The 20,459-nt window shown below is 41.3% G+C and overlaps 1 protein-coding gene across 2 annotated transcripts in view; it reads left to right on the plus strand.

Annotated features, from left to right (window-relative positions):
• VPS13A (vacuolar protein sorting 13 homolog A) overlaps window positions 1-20,459 on the plus strand; it is a 4,910,496-nt gene that overhangs the window by 2,173,375 nt on the left and 2,716,662 nt on the right. For both annotated transcript variants that reach the window (XM_044060868.1, XM_044060869.1), the window contains exon 26: window positions 1,307-1,463. In XM_044060868.1, the coding sequence (XP_043916803.1) occupies window positions 1,307-1,463 (157 nt within the window). The remainder of the gene's footprint in view (window positions 1-1,306; window positions 1,464-20,459) is intronic.

A 20,459-nucleotide genomic window follows, 5' to 3' on the forward strand; every position in this document is an offset into this window, starting at 1 on the left:
GTGTTGGGAAGTATTTTGTTTAGCAATGATATCAAGGAGCCCAGTGGGCTTGCCATGAGTTGCTGTCTGCACTTTCTGGGTCATTGTGAAGTGAATATTTAGGCATCACACAACATGGTTGATAGGAATTAGTGTGCTTGACAAGAAGCATTTTTAAAACCCACACATTGAGAAAATGCTCTCTATTCACTCATCTGAGGTTTGCAGCTCCGCAGTTAAACTGTTGCCATAACTCGTCTAGCCCCCCCCCAAATATATATATAATTATGTTGTTGTAACCCATTCTGGAATGGATGATTGGGCACTTAATGGTAGGAAATTGTTGTGGCTAGTGCTAATACTAGCTATATAATAAATAATCAGGAAGTGAAGGACAGAAAGGTAGCAGTCTGTGAACAATGAGGACTTTATGACCGAGCCTAGGGAGTAATGATGGGTAAGGTGCTACACCGTGTTAAATGGATGAAATGGGAGTTAAATGAAGTAGCAGAGTGATGGGAAACCTGTGAATGGTAAAAGTGAAGAATGTTCTTTGGGTATAAATATTCTGTCCTACCCTTCTTAAAGTGTTATCACCCCTTTTGCCAGCTTGTGCAGGTCACGTGGGCAGTTCCAGTTCAGAGTCACTTTATTTGCTATCTCTTTTGCATTTTATGGTACTGGGATACAGAGATACGGTCTCATTGGTACTGAAAATTGACAGAGGTTATAAGACGTTGACTGTTTATTATGAAATATAGTTATAAATAGAGTAAGGAGGCATGAATAATTCAGACTGTGTTATCAGTTATCTGTTTTTTCCTTACATGTTCACTTTTGGCTGTCATCGTTGTGTGCGCGCCTTTCATGGAGGGGTTTGGACTTGTCTTTTGTCTGTACATTCTTATTTGCATAATGCATAAAAATATGATAAGGAAAACTAGTGATGAATACTTGCTAAGTCCTACATCAACACTAAGCCTTTATTGTTTGAGTCTTTGGTCATGTGATTAATATCTAGAGATGGTCTGTGCTGCTGTTTTAGGTTGCCTTTGTCTCCTTTACTTGTTACTAAATGCCGTGTGTGGCACTGAGTAGATTGCTGTACTGTGGAAGTCCTGTTATATATCAGGAGTTGATCTACTTGCTTAAACTTTTCTGTTCTGATCTGAGCACAAAAATCAGTCTTTTCCAGGCAGTTACAGGAGTTAGCAACAGACTGTCCATGAATTTTTGGCAAATAAGTAGTATTGTGGATTGCAAGTATATAACGGTATAGAAAAAAACATTTAATGCTTATCCTTTTCTGAAATTTTCAATTGTCTAGATTTTGCTGCAGATCTGTCGCAGAGCCAAGCACCTAGAAGTACCGGTACTGCAACTAGAAATCACAGGATTAGGCACAGAACTAAACTTGAGAACATTTGATATGACCTCAGAAACATTCTTGAAAGAAATCTGCCTGAAGTGTCCAGAGTACACAGGTAAGATTTATGTTACTATATAGTGTGTACGTAGTGGCATATCTTTGATTTTTGGATGAATCTCGTTAGACTTTATTGTGAAATACCTTGACTGTGGTTGAATATATAATAAATAAAAAAAAAAAATGAAAGCCAAGGCATGTCTTAGGGATAATTTGTCTTTCAGTTTGTCTTTCTTCAAATAAGATTTCATCAGTTGGTTGTGATTACTTATATTGAACAGCAGTGTGTTGCTAGAACCCTTTGCCATAGTCTTCAGGCAGTTGCAGTATCTGATCTCTTTTTCCAGTACTGATGACAGCAGTGCATGGAACTCAGTGAAATGGTGATTCCTGTGCTTGTTTTAAGTACTGTCAGCAAGGTTTTTTTAACTTTCTTCAAGAAGATGAATTTCCCACCAAAAAAAAATGAATGCCCACCCTTCTGACCCTCGCTTACACTTTTCTTCATTTTTTTTTGTTAGAAGTCCATGCATAAGTACTTGTAATAGTGAAATGTTTGTCTTAGTTGATTTTCTTGTACTCTAGTCTTAAAATTTAATATTTTATCACATTTTTATCTTTTGTAAAAAAGGAGCCAGCATCTGTGACTGAGGCCCTTTATCATGACCACTCTTTTGACATAAGGTGAACATAGTCAGTATTAGTGTAGTAATAAGTTCAGTTCTTTAAAATTATATCCAAAAGTATCAGCAAACAAAAGCAGATGGAACCATGAACAATCTTAACAAATGCTGGTTTATTGAAGGTTACTGCGCTAGTGCATAGAAAAAAAACACTTTCACCATCCAGGCTTCTTCGGGCTTAGAGTCTGGGGAATTTCTATAAAAGCTTTGTGGACAATTTAATTATTTTCTGGCATGGTAATGAAAATGAATTTAAGGACTTCCAGAAATATATCACTGAAACCTCTGACTTTCTAAAATTTAAAAATTAATTATCTTCCAGTAATGTCAGATGTGATCTCCTGTCTTGCCTTCATTCTTACTAGGTTGGATTCGGATCTGATCCTCAGATCCATCTTGGCCTTTATTTCCAACCTTGAGGCTCTCTGCCAGCTCGTGGCTCAGTTCCTATTCCAGCATGCACTAGAACCCTCTCCAGATCTTGTTTGAAGCTAAACAAGATCGTGTGTTCATCTGTTAGCTCTGGCTAAGTATTATCTTTCTTTACCTGTTTTTTTGCTATTTCAAAGTTTCAAATTTTTCTTCTGAAATTTGTCTTTATTAGCATGAATAAGTGGCTAGTTATTTTTTTTGCTATTGTGTTGTGGTTTTGCAAATGGCCGTTATCTTTCATTAGGCCTTCTTGTTCCTTCTCCCGGCTTTTATTGTGCGCTAAACTGTTAGCCTTTTTCCTTCTAATTTCTTGCTAGTGTTTTTACCATACTTTTGTTACAGTTCATTTAAGTTAGAGGAGTGTAACTCAGCCTGTTTAACTTAGAGGGGTTTTTCTTATTTCTGTTTGTTCTGGTCAAGGCCCATTTAAATTAGAGGGCTTTGTCACTTCCCCTTCCCTTGTGTGTTTCCCTATTTTTCCTATAGCTTCACCCATTTAAGTTAGAGGGTGTAGCTTAGCTATATATCTATTTTTTTAAAAAAAAAGTTTCTCTTCTCTTTTTCTATTAATGTAGTTATTCTTTAAAATGTCTGGTAAGGAATCGAAACCAGTGGGTTTCAAAAAATGTTACAAATGTAACAGATGTGGAAAGAAAATGCCCGAGTGATACACAGACACACTTTGTGTTTATTGCCTTGGGGCCATCCATCTCCAGGAGTCATGCTGTATTTGCCATGCTTTCAATTGTAGAGCGCTCCTGGAGAGGAAATACAAATTAATCCTGAAAAGACTTTTAAAAAAAAAACCTTCTCAGAGGCACTAGAAGATGGTCCGGGTTCATCCAAATCTGACAAGTCCCCCACTTCTAAGTCTAACAAGTCTGATAACTCTGGGAAGAGGTCTTCCTCTTCCACTTTATTGGAGCCAACACAAAAGATTCAAAAATGATTCTCCTCTGATCTGAAGGTTATCAGATCTGACAAAACTTCATCAGCTTCGACACCTTCTAGTGCCGGTTGAGTTCGAATTAAGGAGCTGGTCTCCAACCTTGGAACTGTTCTCCCCTATTCTTAGATCTCCAATTTTACAAAGGTCAAAATCCCCCACCTCCTTAGCTCAGTCTTTTAGGAGTCTATTAGATGATGATGTGGATCGGGTGGTGCAGAAGCTCTTAAGGACCCCGGCGCTGGTCAAGTTACTGTTGGATCTGACTCTGAGGGCTTCAGATCCTACGACATCATTCTCTTCAGCTCTGATTTCTCCTCCGATCCAACCCCTGGCTTCGGAGTCAGAAGATCCGGAGCTGGTCTTAGTGGAATTGTCTGATCCGAGACCTACCACAGGTTCGACAGATCCGGCCATTACTCAAATGTCCTCAGCTCCATCGGAGCTGGAGAAGTCTAGGAGCCAACACTCTCCAGTTGGGTCAGGGGGAGTTGGATTGGGCATTCGCTGGATCCCACTTTGCCTCTCCGGGCTGCGGCTTGGCTGAGTTCAGCTCCTACATCAATCTCAGGTCCATCGTCTTTGGTTCCGGGGGGGGGGGGTCCATCAGCTTCTTCGGATCCAGGGATATCCTTGGATCAGGGACGGGGGGCTTTCGAGGTAATGAGGAGGGTGCTGTCTCCATAGACAGGTCCACAATCATCTCTGGATATTCCTCCCTCTAAAGCATCAGTGTCTGCCTCTATACCCCTGCATCCACAGGGATGCAGAGATCCTAAGCCTCAGGATGCCCCACAAGGCACACCCCACTTTTCCGAAACCTCACCAGAGTACCCTTCTGAGGAGGTCCTTCGGAAGAGACTGTGCAAGAGGAAGCACTTAGATTCCCCAGTGGAGTCCATCACTTCTGATACAGACTTCCCTGAAGCTGAAGGTACCCACGGTCGCTTCCTGATGTTGTCTCCTTTGGAGACATGGTGGAAATGCTAAAGCAGAGTGGTGGTTGGAAGTCCACCAACCCTTCTGCTGAGGAGTCTGTATACCTGAAGGCTTTTGGATCTCACCCTTCCACCTCTTGGGTGTCTCTGCCTTTCGATAAACTTATGGACATAGTTTCTCGAAAGACGTGGGAGTCCCCAGATTCAATGGAACCTGTTCCTAGGAGGCCAAACAAATTTATTACATCCCCCTCAGATCAGGTTTTTCTAACCAAGGGAGTCCCAGTAGATGCTATGGTTGTAGCGGCAGCCACCAAGAAGGAACTCTGAGACATCATCTTATGTCCATCCTCGTAACAAGGAGTCTCGGACTATGAACAGGTATGAAACATGCATTTTTTTCTTCAGCGACTTTTTCTCTCAGATCACTGCACTACCTCACTCATTTTACAAGACTGCAGAGGGATCTCCTGAAAGAGCTAGGAGATACTCTGCAAGGTTCAGTAGCTGAAGGGGTTGTGGACAAAGTATCCTCTCAGCTCTCTACCTTAAATTCATTTGTCAACGCCTCCCTGAGACTCATCTCGTATGCAGAAGATGAGGCGAGTAGAGCAGCGGGTTCTGGAATTTCCCTAAGGAGACATTCTTGGATGCACTTATGTGACTTTGCTGAGCCCTTTAAATCTTCCTTTAAATGCCCCAATTGACAGCTCATCCTTATTCAAGCCTAAGGTAAAGGACACACTCACCAGGTGTGAACAAGAGGGAAAGACTCAGTCTGCCATAGGAGTCTGTTTTTCCATGGCAACTAGACCTTATCCTAGAGGTCGGAGAGGTAGTGGTAATATGTGGTTCCGGAAATCTCAAAGAGCTCTTCAGGACACCCGTGGTGAAACTTCTCCCGGAGGCAGAGGGGGGAGTAATAATGGAAGGCACTAACCTCGTGGCAGAGGGGGTCTGCAGAATCAGGGCGACAGCGAATCTTTCTTTGGTAGGCCCTTTCAGCTCTCCTGAATGGAGGCCCAACTGTTTAGCTCTGGAGGCAGTCGGGGGTCGCCTATGTTTGCCTGGCAACAACTGACAAAAGACAAATGGGTACAAAGCATAATATCCAGAGGTTACACCATCACTTTTTCCCCTTCCCATTCCGAAGTTAAAAAAAGGTTCTGGATGTCCCACCCAGTCAAAAGGAATGAGCAACTCTAGAAATTCAAAAGCTGCTACAAAAAAGAGTCATCCAAAAAGTCCCTGCAGACCAAATAGGATCCGGAACTTACTCAAGATTCTTTTTAGTTTCAAAGAAAACAGGGGACTGGAGACCTATTCTGGATCTCAGCATTCTAAACAAATCAGTAAAAAAGACCAAGTTCTGGATGGGAACACTGCAGTCGATACTCCCATTCCTGGAAAAAGACGATTGGATATGCTCTGTAGATCTCCAGAATGCATGCTACCACGTAAAAATGGACAGGTAATCCAGGATACACCTGTGTTTTCAGCTAGGAGCCAGTCAGTACCAATTTTGAGGTCTTCCCTTTGGCCTCACTACAGTCCCCAGAGTGTTTACCAAATATATGGCAGTAGTAGCTGCTCACTTGAGATATCTAGGATTCTGATTTTTCCATATTTAGACGACTGGTTCCTAACCACCATGACCAGGCATCTTCTGATAAAAACAAGGGACACAGCCTTACACCTCTGCTCCCACCTAGGGATTACAATAAACTTTGAGAAATCTGCCTTTGTGTCCTCTCAGCATGTGGTATTCATAGGGGCAGAATTAGACAACACAAATGACAGCAAGACTTCCACCAGAAAGGATCCAAGTCCTAAGACATCAGGTGACGTACCTCTTGAGAAGGAAGAAAGCCCAAGCAAAGATGTTTCTAAAATCTCTGGGAACCATGGCAGCAGCGATAGTCTTGGTCCCACTAGCTCGTCAGCACATGAGAATTCTTCCGTGGCTGCTGTCCACTCAGTGGTCGATGCAAAAACTACCAATGTCTCACAAAATAATCATAACAGAAACTTGCAAGCAGGATCTTTGTTGGTGGCTTTACTCCCCTCACCTGACTCTAGGTTGACCATTTGTACTTCCCCTACCACTGGCCACAGTAACCACGGATGCCTCTCAGATAGGGTTGGGGGGCATTATCTAGGAAAGACAGTCCAAGGCGTCTGGCAGGATCATAAGGCCCACTTCTACATCAGTGTCCTGACAGCAGTGCTTTTAGTGTTGCAAGCATTCCATGACTCTCTTCCTCTGGGAACTATTGCAATCCAGACAGACAACATGTCAGTTGTGTGGTACATAAACAAACAAGGAGGAACCAGATCTTACCCCCTATGTCGAGAGGCCTTGAGAGTATGGCAATGGGCAACCTCCTCCCAACGTTTTCTGGTAACACACATCCCAGGGAAATCCAGCGTAATAGTGGACAGACTCAGCAGAGCGATTCTGATGGTTCATGAGTGGTCCCTAAATCAAGAAGTAGCGGAAAAGGTTTTCCGAAAATGGGGCCAGCCTTGCTGCAGTCGCTTTACAGCATCCATGAATGCCAAATGCAGCAGCTACTTTGCCCTTATTCCCCCTCTGGGGGAGTCACCAAGGGATGCACTTGTCAACTATTGGCCCCTGGGCCTCCTGTATGCTTTCCCCCTTCCCACTAATTCCAAAAGTCCTCCAGAAAGCCAGTTGTTTGGGAAGGGACTTGATACTCGTCATTCCACACTGGCCTCATCAAATCTGGTTGTCCTTCCTATGGCTTCATCTTTGAGAGGAGCCATGGATTCTGGACCCAGTTCCAGACCTTCTGACTCCTGCATCAGGAACGCTCCATCCATCCCTTCAGACCCTCAAACTGACAGCTTGGCTGCTCCATTTCCAACGATAGCCAGGTTTCCAAACCACTCCTCTCAAGTTAAACGCATTCTAATCTCTTCTCATAAGGCTTCAACAAGGAATATGTATAAAAGCAAATGGAAAAGATTCTCTTTATGGGCTACTCACAGTAACATCGACCCCTTTTTTGCTTCAGTCAGTTTCATTCTGGATTTCCCAGCAAAACTGTTTAATGACTGAGCTGCTGCAGCTGCAATTAGGGTTCAGCTAACAGCAATCTCCAGTTTTCATTTCAGAGACTCGGGCTCCGGTATGTCTCATAAACTATGCAAAGCTTTTCTTAAGGGAACCTTGTTAAGACCACCTATCAAAGACCCTCCAACAGCATGGGACTTAAATTTCATCCTTTCCCTCATAGTTTTCCCTCCTTTTGAACCAGCATCATCTTACGATGAAATTCTTGACTCTGAAAACTATTTTCTTGATAGCAATCACCTCTGCTAGAAGGGTGTTAGAGTTGCAAGCTTTGACCATAAAGCCCCCCTACTTGCTTTTCCATAGAGACAGGGTGTCCTTACGAACAAACCCTTTTTGCCCAAGATAACTTCAGAAACAAGTTTGAACCAAACTATAGAATTACTAGTTTTCTTCCCAAATTATGAAAACGTGGAAGAATACATCTTACATCAACTGGATGTACATAGACAGTTATGTTTTTACTTGCAGAGAACTGCAGAATTTCGAAAATCTGATCAGTTGTTTGTTTCTTTTTCAGATTCAAAGAAAGGATCTCCTGTCTCTACGGTTACACTTTCTAAATGGCTTTTAGACTATATAACTTTTCTCTGCAAGTCTCAAAATTAAAAACTTCCAGGAAGAGTTAAAGCCCATTCTACAAGAGCAATCACAGCTTCATCAGCATTTTTTGGCTAAATTACCAATGGATACCATTTATGCAGCAGCAACATGGGCTAAACCACATACTTTTATCACCCATTGCAAAATTGATTTGGCCGCCAGGAGTAGGGCCTCTTGGATTCATGATTCTGAGGAATATTCTCCCTTGAGCCACCAGAGACTGTGTTAGGAACGGTGTCCCAACCTAGCAAGAATAAAGGTGAGGTAGGACAACATCACATAAAGAAAGTTATGTACTTACCATAACATTCCATGTTTGTGTCCATCTTCATCTTCATTCTTACATCCCACCCTCCTTCCCCCTTTCCTTCTGGCCGAGTCTACACAATTGGATTATCATTGTCCTCCATCCTTCTTCATCAGCCTCTAGTTACTACATTGGGTTTGCCCTAATTATAAGGCTATAAGTACATTGGAAATACTTATAGCCTTATAATTAGGGCAAACCTGATCTGGATAGGGTTCTAGTGCATGCTGGGATAGGGATTTAGCCACGATCTGGCAGAGAGCCTTGAGCTTGGAAATAAAGGCCGAGACTGATCGGATCCGAACCCAGCCTAGTATGAATGAAGGCGAAGATGGACAACACACATGGAACGTTATGGTGAGTACATAACTTCTTCTTTTCTCAATGTAGCATTGTCTAAAGATGAATTGTTTAAGACTGATACCTCTCTGCATAGAAAGTCAGTAAGAACGAACAAGCTACTTACACATGTCAAGCATGCATCCCCCACATATTTATCAAAGTGTTGTACAAAATCAATTTACTAGGATAGCAAGGCTAAACACCAAAAATAACACTATGCAGTGGCAGAATTCACAGCTAGAGATTATAAAAGAGTAGTTGTAGATAGAATCAAAGAAGTCGTAGTAAATAAAAGCACAGATACAGCTAAACCTATATTTTTTAATCCATTACCAAACAGTAATACCCTAACCCGAATACTCAGAAATGTAGATTTACTTTAACATATGATAGAAATACCCCAGACATCAAGAATGTTATTAAAAAATATTGGCCTATCTTAACTGATATGCCAGAAGTTAATCTTGTCCTAGTTATAAAAGAATAACCAGTCTTAAAAATATGTTATGCTACAAGGAACAAACCAAATATCACTTTTCTTTTAAAAGTCAGAAGAAAGGTGCTTTCGAATGTGGTAAATGTGTTTATTGTGTTGCAATCAATACTGAAAAAAGTTTCATACATCCAGTAACAGGTGCACAATTTATACTACAAACCTATGGAAACTGTAATTCTGAAAATCTTGTTTTTCTAGCTACATGCACAGAATGTGCAGCATATTATATAGGGAAAACAAATAGAAAACTGAAAGAATAAAACAATATCTTTCAGAAATTAGAAGACAAATTCCAACCAGTGCCCTATATAAGTACATACAATCTGCAAACAAGAAACATACCTTAAAGTTTTTAATTTTAACTATAATACTGAAACCATTAAGAGGTGGCAACATCACTTTACTAACAGAGCAAGAAGAGCTCAAATGGATATATAGATTTAAATCTCATATATATCCTGGACTAAATGACGTAGTAACACTAACACCTCGTTTGAAGTATTTGCACAATCAGATTCACTGACTACAGGGAAAGATTTAAAATCAATATAATTAATGTATATAATAAAGTATTTTGTACATACTTTTAAGTTTTAAATATATGGTAACTAATTTCAAAATGTTTTTATCATATACATATTTATTTTTTAATATATTTATTACTTTTGAGTTAAGCAAATTGCTTGTTACTTAAGCACTTTGACTACTGTGAAACACAGCTTCACCTAGTATGTCATATGACATTTGAAATCAGCTGTTGGTTTGAATTCATAAGATCATAGTAAAAGTGAAAAAGCAGCAAACCAAAGACTGGGAAGGAACCAGACCACAAAACTTATGAGCTTTCATTCGTTTAATAAAACACCACGAACTTCATCAGAATAAATACAAAAACTTGAAACCACATTGGGGATCCTTTTTTCTTGCTCTAACCGATGTCAGAAAAGTTAACAATTGTCTTGCCTGTGGAAAGCAAATACCTCACAGAGATTTTCATTCTTACTGCGTCACCTGTTTAGGCCCAGACCACGACGTCCCTCGCTGTCGGTTTTGTGCCTTGTTTAACACCCGAACCATTCGTTGTCGGGCTATCTTTGTCACTAAATTCTTTCGCTCTCATTCTCTGTATTCCAAAATGGCTTCGGTAAGCCATCCGATTACCGATCTTCCTAAAAAACGTAAAGATAAAGACAGAGACAGACCACATAGGTCCAAAACTGCCGACTACTCTTCCGTTAAGTTAGTCGCCAGTCTGCCGGTACTCAGTGAGGCACCTTTGCAGCCCCGTTAAGTTAGTCGCCAGTCTGCCGGTACTCAGTGAGGCACCTTTGCAGCCCCTGATGCCCACTTCTATGGATTTGTAGGCCTCTGCTGAGACCCAGAGTCCGGTATGCCGCGAGATGCTTCTTCAACTATGAAACCTGCGGATGTTTCTACCTTGGATGGGTCTGGAGCCGCTGTGCAGGCACCGGCTTCTGAGGGTGTATTCTGACCTACCGATGTTCGGTTCAAACCGGAAACTTCATTTTTAGCCAAAACTACTGAGTTTCTTAGGCCCAGAGTACGAACTACGCCTAGAAAACCGACTACCAAAGCGCATGCTCAAGCTCCCATGCCACAAAAACAAATGCTTAGAATGGCTGAAGACCTTATCCCCCTAAATAGGGGAAGCCAGCCTTCCCCTGCTAAACGACAAATAATTGAGTTTCCTAATGATTCTACAGACCAGGAGTCTGATGAGTGTGACCATTCTGATTATCAGGACATGCCCTTATCAGCCTATGAGGATTCAGATGCAGAGGAATCCAGTCTCCTCCAGAGGATTTTTCTTTTGGTGAAACCTTGCATACTTTAAGAGAGCATTTCCTCTGGGAATGCCAAGACTAGTCTCAGTGTAAAAAAGAGACTCAGAGAATGTTTAGAGTTGGCTCAGCACAGGCCTCTAGCTATACCCCCTGTCCTGGATGTTGTAGATGATGTTTTTTTTAGAATCCAGTCTTACTCCAGATACATTACCCCAGGCCCCTAGGAAACCTGACAGGTACTACAGAGTTCCTGATTCCCACGAATTTCTCTTCAAGAATCCTACTGCTGATCCAGAGACCATTTCCCAGGGACCTAAAGGTATTAAGGCTACTACAGCCAAAAATCATACCTCTTTGGACAGGGATTCCAGAGCTTTAGACAGATGGTGTAAGAAGAAGGTATTTACCTCTGCAACTCTTGCCATCAGGGGTTTGAATTGCCAGTTTCACGTGTTGAAGTATCAGCAACATATTATGGAACTAATTAAACAAAAAATGGTGTTACTTCCAGATTGTGCAGAAAATAAAGATTTACAGGAGCTAATGCATTCTGCAAACCAAGTTAGTAAGCATACTTTGCAGTGTGGCTTTGATGCTGTAGAACCTTCTTGCAGGGCTGCAGTCACTGGGTCTGTACTGAGAAGGCATGCTTGGCTGAAGGAACAAACATTGCCAGATTGTGTCAAATCCAAATTACTAGACGCTACTTTAAATAAGGACTGTTTGGCACTAGAGAAGAAGAAATTCTTAAAAAGATGGAAGAAAAAGCTAAATCTATGCAAACTGTCAAAGAATTCTTACAAGTGCAGCCACCTAGATTCAGTAGGCATTGGCCTTAAAAAAAAAACTGGTCCTTTCCAGCCCCTTCCAGGCCTTCTCAGACCAAACCCAGGGGAAACAGGCCACCCAGACTACAGTTTCAGGGTATGCAGAGATCTAAACAATTGAGTGCCCCCACCTCAAAAACAGGGAATGGTAAGCCACCCCCTTATGGAAAAAGTTCACAATGACTTTTCAATTATCCTTTCCAGCCCTGCCCAATTACTTGTGCCCCTAGGAGGAAAACTTGCCCATCATGCAAAAAACTGGATGTCCATTACTCAGGACCGATGGGTCCTAAGCATTGTATTCCAGGGGTACAAATTCTACTGCCAACCCCAAGCGGGTTTCCAGACCTTCCTCCAAACCAGTGGGCAGAGGCTCAAAAGCAAGTACTTTCCCTGCTCAATATCAGAGCTATTCATCCTGTTCCAGTAGAACAAAGGGGTCAGGGTTTCTATGCCAGACTTTTCCTGGTGCCCAGAGAAGAGGGTTCTTGCCACCCAATCCTGGATCTATCAATTCTCATCACCTTTCTGGTGGTCCTAAAATTCAAGATGCTTACCCTGCAACAGCTTTTCCCTTTGCTAGCCAAGAATGCCTGGTTAGTCACTTAGAAGAAGCTTATCTGCACATCCCCGTAAGGGAGTCATGCAGAAAATATCTACGTTTCAAGGCAGGCTCTATGCATTGTCAGTTCTCTGCACTTCCCTTTGGCTTATCTACTGCGCCCAGAATATTCACAAAGTGCCTGGCCCCAGCCATTGCATACTGCAGACAGAGAAATATCCAAATTTTCCCATACTTGGATGATTGTCTGATGCAAGCGTACAGTCAGGATTTGCTGCTTCAGCACCTGGCATTTGTAAAAAGCCTTTTCACTTTATTGGGGTACACCATCAATGAAAAGAAATCACAACTGGTGCCCAGTCAAAAGATTGTATTCCTGGGAGCAAGCTTGGACACAACTTCCCTGATGGCATTCTCACTTCAGAAAAACAGATCTATCTGACAAACTACTTCAAACAAATGGCCACCAGAACCCAGCTATATGTAAGGAAAATACTGCAAGCCCTAGGGTTCATTGCCTCTGCTAGTTCCATATGCAAGACTGCATATGAGGAAACATCAATGGTACTTAAAAAGTCTTTGGTGCCAACATTCTCAGGACCTGGAAACAGTCATTCCTATCATACCTTGTCTAAGGACAGAGTTCCTTTGGTGGGCAGAAGCATGCAACCACAATAAGAGACTTTTTTTTTACTCAACCATCGCTGCCCAAACCTTGACAACAGATGCATGAGACTATGCATAGAGGGCTCACATGGCAGGTAAATGCATTCAGGGCCACTGGAGACCAGGGCAGATTCTCCTGTACATCAATCAAAAAGAGATGCTAGCTGTACAGAATGCTCTGACAGCCTTCAAACAACTAATCCTGCCAAGACAACTGCTTATAAAAACAGACAACACCACAGTTATGTGGTACATAAACAAACAGGGGGAACCCATTCTTACCCACTCTGCAGGTTAGCCATGGCCCTGTGGAACATAGCCTTGAGCAACCAAGTGCATATTCAAACTCAGTTCCAGCCAGGCAAACAAAATTCACTGGCAGATGACTTAAGCAGAAATCTCCTAGACCCACACGAGTGGAAATTGGAGCCCAGCACCTTCAACCTTCTGATCCAGTGGTGGCGGACACCAGAGGTGGACCTCTTTGCTTCCCCCACAAACCACCAGTTGAGCAAATACTGCACCAGAAACCCTCACAACAGGGCCTGGAAGGTGGATGCCCTATTCTTTCAATGGGAAACCCTCTCAATTTATGCCTTTTCCCCCTCTGCCCCTTCTCTCAAGAGTACTACTCAAGATAAAACAGGACAGACCAAGGGCAATTCTTATTGCCCCAGACTGGCCATGCCAGCACTGGTACCCACTCTTACGCAGCCTGACAGTGCCACCCTGGCACCTTCACCATACTCCTACCCTCCTGTCTCAGCAGGAGGGACAGATTTTGCATCCACAATTGCAAACCCTAAACCTTGCAGCCTGGCTTATCCCTTGACTACCCCACCAGCAACCCTCAGCAAACGGGTGCTGGACATCATTCTTGAAGCCAGAAGGCCTAGTAGGAAATCCTATGCTGAAAAGTGGAAAAGGTGTTCTTGGAATCAGTCTCAAGGGAAGGGCACAGCAGTGCCCTCCTTACCTCTAATCCTGGATTACCTAGCAGAGCTACTCCACACAGGCCTATCCTTCTCCTCCATTAAGATTCATGCCTTTGCCATCTCAGCTCATTATAATACTGAGCCACCTCTGTTTTCTCACCCTCTCATCAAACAGTTCCTGAGAGGGCCTAACAACTTAAGGCCCCCTAGGAGAACACCCACCCCTGCTCGGGACCTTAACTTTGTACTGGAAAAGCTCACGCTTCCTCCTTTCTGCTGCCTCAGCAGAGTTAAAATTCCTCTGTTGGAAGACAGCCTTGCTTTTAGCCATAACTTCAGCAAGAAGATTGTCTGAATTACAAGCACTAATGGCTGTGAGAACCCTTCATTATTTTCTATGCTGACAGGGTTTCCCTCAGGACTAACCCGTCCTTTATGCCTAAAGTGGTGTCCAGTGTGCCTTTAAACCAATCCATCCATTTGCCAACCTTCTTCCCTAACCCTCAGAATAAAGGGGAAAAGATCTTGCACTCCTTGGACGTGCACAGACAGCTCAGGTTCTACCTTGACAGGACTAAGCCTTTCAGAAAATCTGACCAGCTGCTAGTCAGCTTTGCTACAGGGGCAGAGGGTAAGGTCATTTTAAAACAAACCATTTCCAAATGGCTAGCACACTGCATCCATTTCTGCTACAAGCACCATGGAAAACCTACCCCACAGGGGATCAGACCACATTCCAGTAGGGCTACCTCCACCTCCACAGCATTTCTCAAGGGAGTCCCTGCCAGGGACATTCTGGAAAGTGCAGCATGGAGTTCTGTACACACCTTCACCAAGCATTACTACCTACCTATCTTTTCTAAATCCAGGACTGGATTTGCTACAGCAGTCTTGCAAGGCCTACTAGCCAGCCCTAACCTTTCTTGACTGCCTCCACCCTTCCTCAGCTTTGAGAATCAACCCAAGTGTGATGACTGCAACATTGAAACACGAAGAACATAGTACAGTTGTGTACACTTAGCATAAATGTAGATGTTCGAGTGTATTCACTATTGCAGTCCTGGTTTCCCTCCTTCCAGCCCCCTGGTTTTCTTTATCTTTCTACCTCTCCTCTCTATGGCCATTCCTAATGGCATTGGTATTTACTTTTTACTGGTGGTGTTCCCCACCATATACTGGCTCCCTATTTGGGGGCTCCTGACATTTGGGGCAAGAAAAACTGATGTAATGGCATCTGCTTTCTGTTTTATACCCCTGACGTCATGGAAGAAGCGACAGCATCCGGCACAGAAATACTAAGACTCTGGTATTCGGGCCAACTGAGGGCTACCTGCAGGCGGATAACCGAACTGTGATGACTGCAACAGTGAATGCGAACATTTACATTTATAGTAAGTGTACAGAACTGTACTTTTCATTTAGTCCCGGTGGGTAGTCTGCTGTTAAAGCTATCTGCCATTTAGTTTTCCCTACATTCTAATAAGGCTTTAAAATCGCCCACCAAAGGACCACAAACTACTGTATCTAAGACAAAGAATGTAAATTTCTTAAAATTGTTACATAATAAAACATGTCTTGCCAGTGCATTATTCCTGTCTTTATTTCTCACTGCCAACACATGGTCATAAATATTTCTGCTTAGACCTGATGGTCTTGCCAACATAAAAACTGGTGCAATAATTACATACTGCAAGATAAACAATACCCACAGAATCACATGTAAACCTGTCCTTTGCCCAAAAAACTTTCTTGAAATGTTTCAACTCAACAGAACCTGAATTGGCTAAGTATCTACATTGCCTGCAATGTCCACAAGCAGAAGTCCCAACAGGTTCTTTGACCCCATTTTGTGATGTCTTAGAAGTACTTTCAAGTATGCTTCTTATGTCATATGCCTTTTTATAAGTAAACAAAGGTTCATTACCCAGGACGTCCACCAGTTCAGAATGTCCAAGCAACACCTTTCAATTTTCCTTAATAACACGCCTAATAATGTCCATTCCATCTGAAATGGGCAATGGGAAGGCCAGTTCAAACACCTTGTTGTTTTGATTTACCCTACTTGCTACACTAAAATTGCCTCTCAATATGGGACTAGCTAAACTGTCTCTGAGAGTTATAACTTCAGCAACAATGTTACGTAACCAAAACAAATCATATCCCGTGGCTATAAAAAATCCAGTCAGTTTATTAACCTCACCATCAAAAACAGAATCTTCACTGGTCAAACGACTCAACCTTATAAGTTGTCCTTTGGCAGCACCTCTCTTCATATGTTGGGGTGAAGACTGTCCCTTTGCAGGTACTGATTGACAAAAGTAGACATCCTGTGGATGATACTACTGAAACTAAAACTGTCATCAAGTAGTTCCAAATGAATATCCAGGAAGTCTATCATTTTCCCAAACCCCCCAAGGTAAAGTTCAAAAAACTGGTGGAACAATTCAGATCTTGCAAGAGTAACTGGAAACTGTCAAGATTTCCTTGCCACAAAAAAAAAAAAACAAATCTTCAATGTAACATCTGTAAAGTAAAATATTCTTAGTCAAAGGATATGTCGCAAGAAATTTTATCTCCCACATAGCCATAACTAGATTGGCAAAAGAGGGAGTCACTCTAGAACCCATGGCCACACCAGAGATTTGCTGAAAAATACTAGTTCCAAACTTAAAAAAATTACTTTCCAGAATCATTTTCCTCAAAACACACAGTGTTGATCTTATTGTCAAAGTCAGTATAACCAGTCAGATATCCGCTAAATAAATCAATTCCAGCTTCTTGATCTATACTTGTTTAAAGGGAAGTGACATCAAGTGTTACAAAACATATAGTTGACATATAAAAATTTTCCAAATCAAATTCAAGTAACAACTCTAAAATATGCTATGAATCTTTTAAATAAAACCTTGAACTTTGAACAATAGGGTTCAAAATTTTATCTAACCAAATGGAAATTGGTTCAGTCTTAGGGTATGCTGCTGACACTATGGGTCTAAAGGGGTGGGGGTGGGGGGGGGGCACTTCTGCATTTGTAGACTTTAGGAATAGCAAAGAGAACTGCTAACTTTGGATGTTCAACTTGTAAGAACATGTATACAGAGTGTCCAATATTACCTTGACAAAACAAATCAAATAATGTTGTCCATATGCTTGTAAAACAATAAAACTTCATTTATATTGACCTGTTTGTAGTTTTTATGGTCACTCAAAAGTTGCAGCATAGCATTTTCATAGTCCACAGTATGCATAATGACTAGGGCCCCACCCTTATCTGCCTTCATTACTCTCAGATCCTTGTTAGTAGCTAAGTCAAGCATTATCAGTAGTGTGGGACCATCTACTAATGTCCCTAAAATGCTGTTCACATAGTGTACCAAAATTGTTAATGTAAATGCTTTTATACATATGCAATGTTAAAAAATGTTGTAGTGTATTTTTAAATTTTCATGACATCATAGTGGTCATTTAAATAATTTATTTGAAGCATTTTGTCATTGGATGATTTTTTTGCACATGACAAGTATTTTAAAGGGTGGATTCAAGTTTTTGTATTTAGTCTGATGAAGTTCGTGGTGTTTTATTAAATGAACGAAAGCTTATAAGTTTTGTGGTCCGGTTCCTTCCTGGTCTTTAGTTTGCTGCTTTTTCACTTTTACTTTGATCTTTGGAGTCGTTTAGCCGCTTTTGATTCATAAGATCATGGGACAGCATTTCGAAGTCAGGTGATTAGCTAAAGTATATAAAGACTAACCTTATATTAGAAATCTACTTCAAGCCTGAAGAAGCTTGGATGGTGAAAGTGTTTTTCTATGCACTACCACAGTAACCCAGCATTTGCAAAGATTGTTCATGGATCCAGTTGCTTTTGTTTGCTGATACTCTTTTGACATAAAACACAGTTTCAAAGAACAGTAAAAACTTGGTTTGCATGTTTTATATGAACCATGACCATAGGCCGGACATCTTTTGTGCAGGAATATTCATATGGCAAATGCTTACTGAATAGCAAAGACCTCTTAGCAATGTAGGGTTCCTCAAAAATGCAAGTAGTAATAGTACTGAGGGCCCCCAAGGTAGGACAGTCATAATGAGAGATTACAACAAATTTGCAGACATAAAAAAGAGAGGCCTGTCAGTCCCAAACATGAGGTAGGTCATTTTCCTTTGATTAATGTGCTAATTTCAACATTCTTTAATTTCTTTGACTTTCTTGACTAATCTAGATGATCGAATTTTAATACCTTTCAAGACACCTGTTTTCTAAAGAGGAGTGAAAGAAGGCTAAGAGCAACTGTCCAGATTTTCGTCTCGTATAGTTGGTCTGTTCCATACAAAATTTGTGTTTTTTCTGACAAATCACTGAGGATTAAAGTCACTAAATAATATACATTTCAATTTCAAACTTCATATCCCTCGGAAAATGCATGCCAACATAAATCCTGTTATTCAAGCAACTTTTCAAGTTTATGAGAGGAATATTTAAAATATTTCCCTATTTTTCGACATTTGTATCACCCCCCATATTTTTCGACATTTGTATCACCCCCCCCAGTCTTCATTATTTTAAGCTTTGCCCAGATTTCTTGCTGTAGGATTCTGAAAGGTATGGCTAGTCCATAGTAAGAACCAACACTCTTTTAAGGACAGTATTCCTCAAATTTGTCAGTATTTGTGTGACTTATATGGCCTTTCTTACTGTTCTCTCAAGATTCACCTTTCGGACAGCTGTGTGCATCTGCCCATGGATCATCCTCTTGCTGGCCTGCATCAAGTCAAAAAGTCTTTAAAAGGAATTTTACCTATCTTCTCACCTCAAAGACAGGTGAATTCTTCCTGAGATCTTAATTTTATACTGGAAAAACTTACAAATGTTTTCCTTTTGACCCAGCTCATGAGGCTGATTTGAAAATAGTGTTAATCATTGCTCTGACTTATGCAAGAAGAGTATCTAAGCTATAAGCTCTTATGGTGAGTCAACCCTGTCTCATTCTTCACAAATATAGGGTAACTTTGAGAGCAAATCCTCCTTTATGCCTTAGGTGGTTTCAGAGTTTACTTTGATCCAGGCTGTTCATCTCCTTGACTCTGAACGTCTACAGGCAGCTCACATAGATTGACAGGACAAGTACCATGAGGAATTATAAGTAAAGTGTTTGCCTCTTTTTTTAATCCTCATAGAAAGTAATCAGTGTTAAAACAGACAATTTCTAAGTGGGTCACTTATGCTGTTGCTTTTTGTTACTCTCACAATAACGAGATGCTTCCAGACAAGGTCAGGGCCCACTTTATCGTGGCTTTGACTGTTACCATGACTCTGTGGAAAGGAGTGGACTGTAGATATCTACTGGAGGCAGTAAGTTGGTCTCCTGGTCACACCTTTAATAGTGCTACACATTAGATTCTTTCTGTAGGTCAAGAGCTGGTTTTGCTATGACTGTTTTAAAGGGACTCCGTGATTCTGATCTTTCTTCTCCTGCCTTTCCTTCTAAGCTCTTTTTCCTCCCATACAGCTTAGGCTAATGCAACAGTGATCTAATGATGAACATAGTACAGTTGTGTGCACTGTATCAGGAACCCTTCTTGAATCCCTTGATGATCACTGTCCTGTATATGCTATCAGATGTATTACTAACCATGCCAAGTAACATATCTACACAAATGCTCATAATCTGGCAAAGTTTATCCCCAAAACATTCTTAGCTGTTCTTATCTCATTTAACTGAACTGTTCTAAAAGACTTGCCACTAGATGAGGCAGTAGAAAGGTTCAGTTCAACTTTTTCTGCATCCTAAATAGCCTTGCACCACTTCGTAGAAAAAGAGCAAAATTTAACTTTGCCCCTTGGCTTAGTAGCCAGAGTTAGACGTGCTATGCAAAGTAGACATAAGGCATGGAAATGGTGGCAGAAAATTAAAACTCCACAAAACCTGCAGCTCTTTAAAGAACTTCATAACCTTACCAAAAAGCAAGTCAACTTTGATAAGAAACAATACTATTCTGATCTACAAAACAACCATATATGTAACCTAAACAAATTCTGGTCTTTCGTTAAACAAATTTTACACCAAGGAACTAACAATTTCCCTTAACCCTGGTTCCTTTAACTCCCTGTTAGAAACAGCCACCAAGTTTAGCTTGTACTTCAGTGACAGCATAGTTACCCTCACCAAAGAATCGTTTCATGACTCATGTCTATCCCATCTTCTAATTTCCCCACCCTCACACTAAAGCAAGTTTCTCCCTCCTTCATAAAAAATTTATCCAAAATTAGACCCTTCCAAAATACCTCAAAATTGCTGCTAATGCAACTGCATATCCAATCTCCATCCTTGTGTACAGGTCAGTACAGAAATCACAAATTCTTACAGTCTGGAAGAAATGGCATCTCATCCTTCTCCACAAAGGTAGCATTAAT

Source organism: Protopterus annectens, chromosome 2.part0 (assembly GCF_019279795.1).
Source record: "Protopterus annectens isolate FY-2018-M chromosome 2.part0, PAN1.0, whole genome shotgun sequence".
NCBI lineage: Eukaryota > Metazoa > Chordata > Ceratodontiformes > Protopteridae > Protopterus > Protopterus annectens.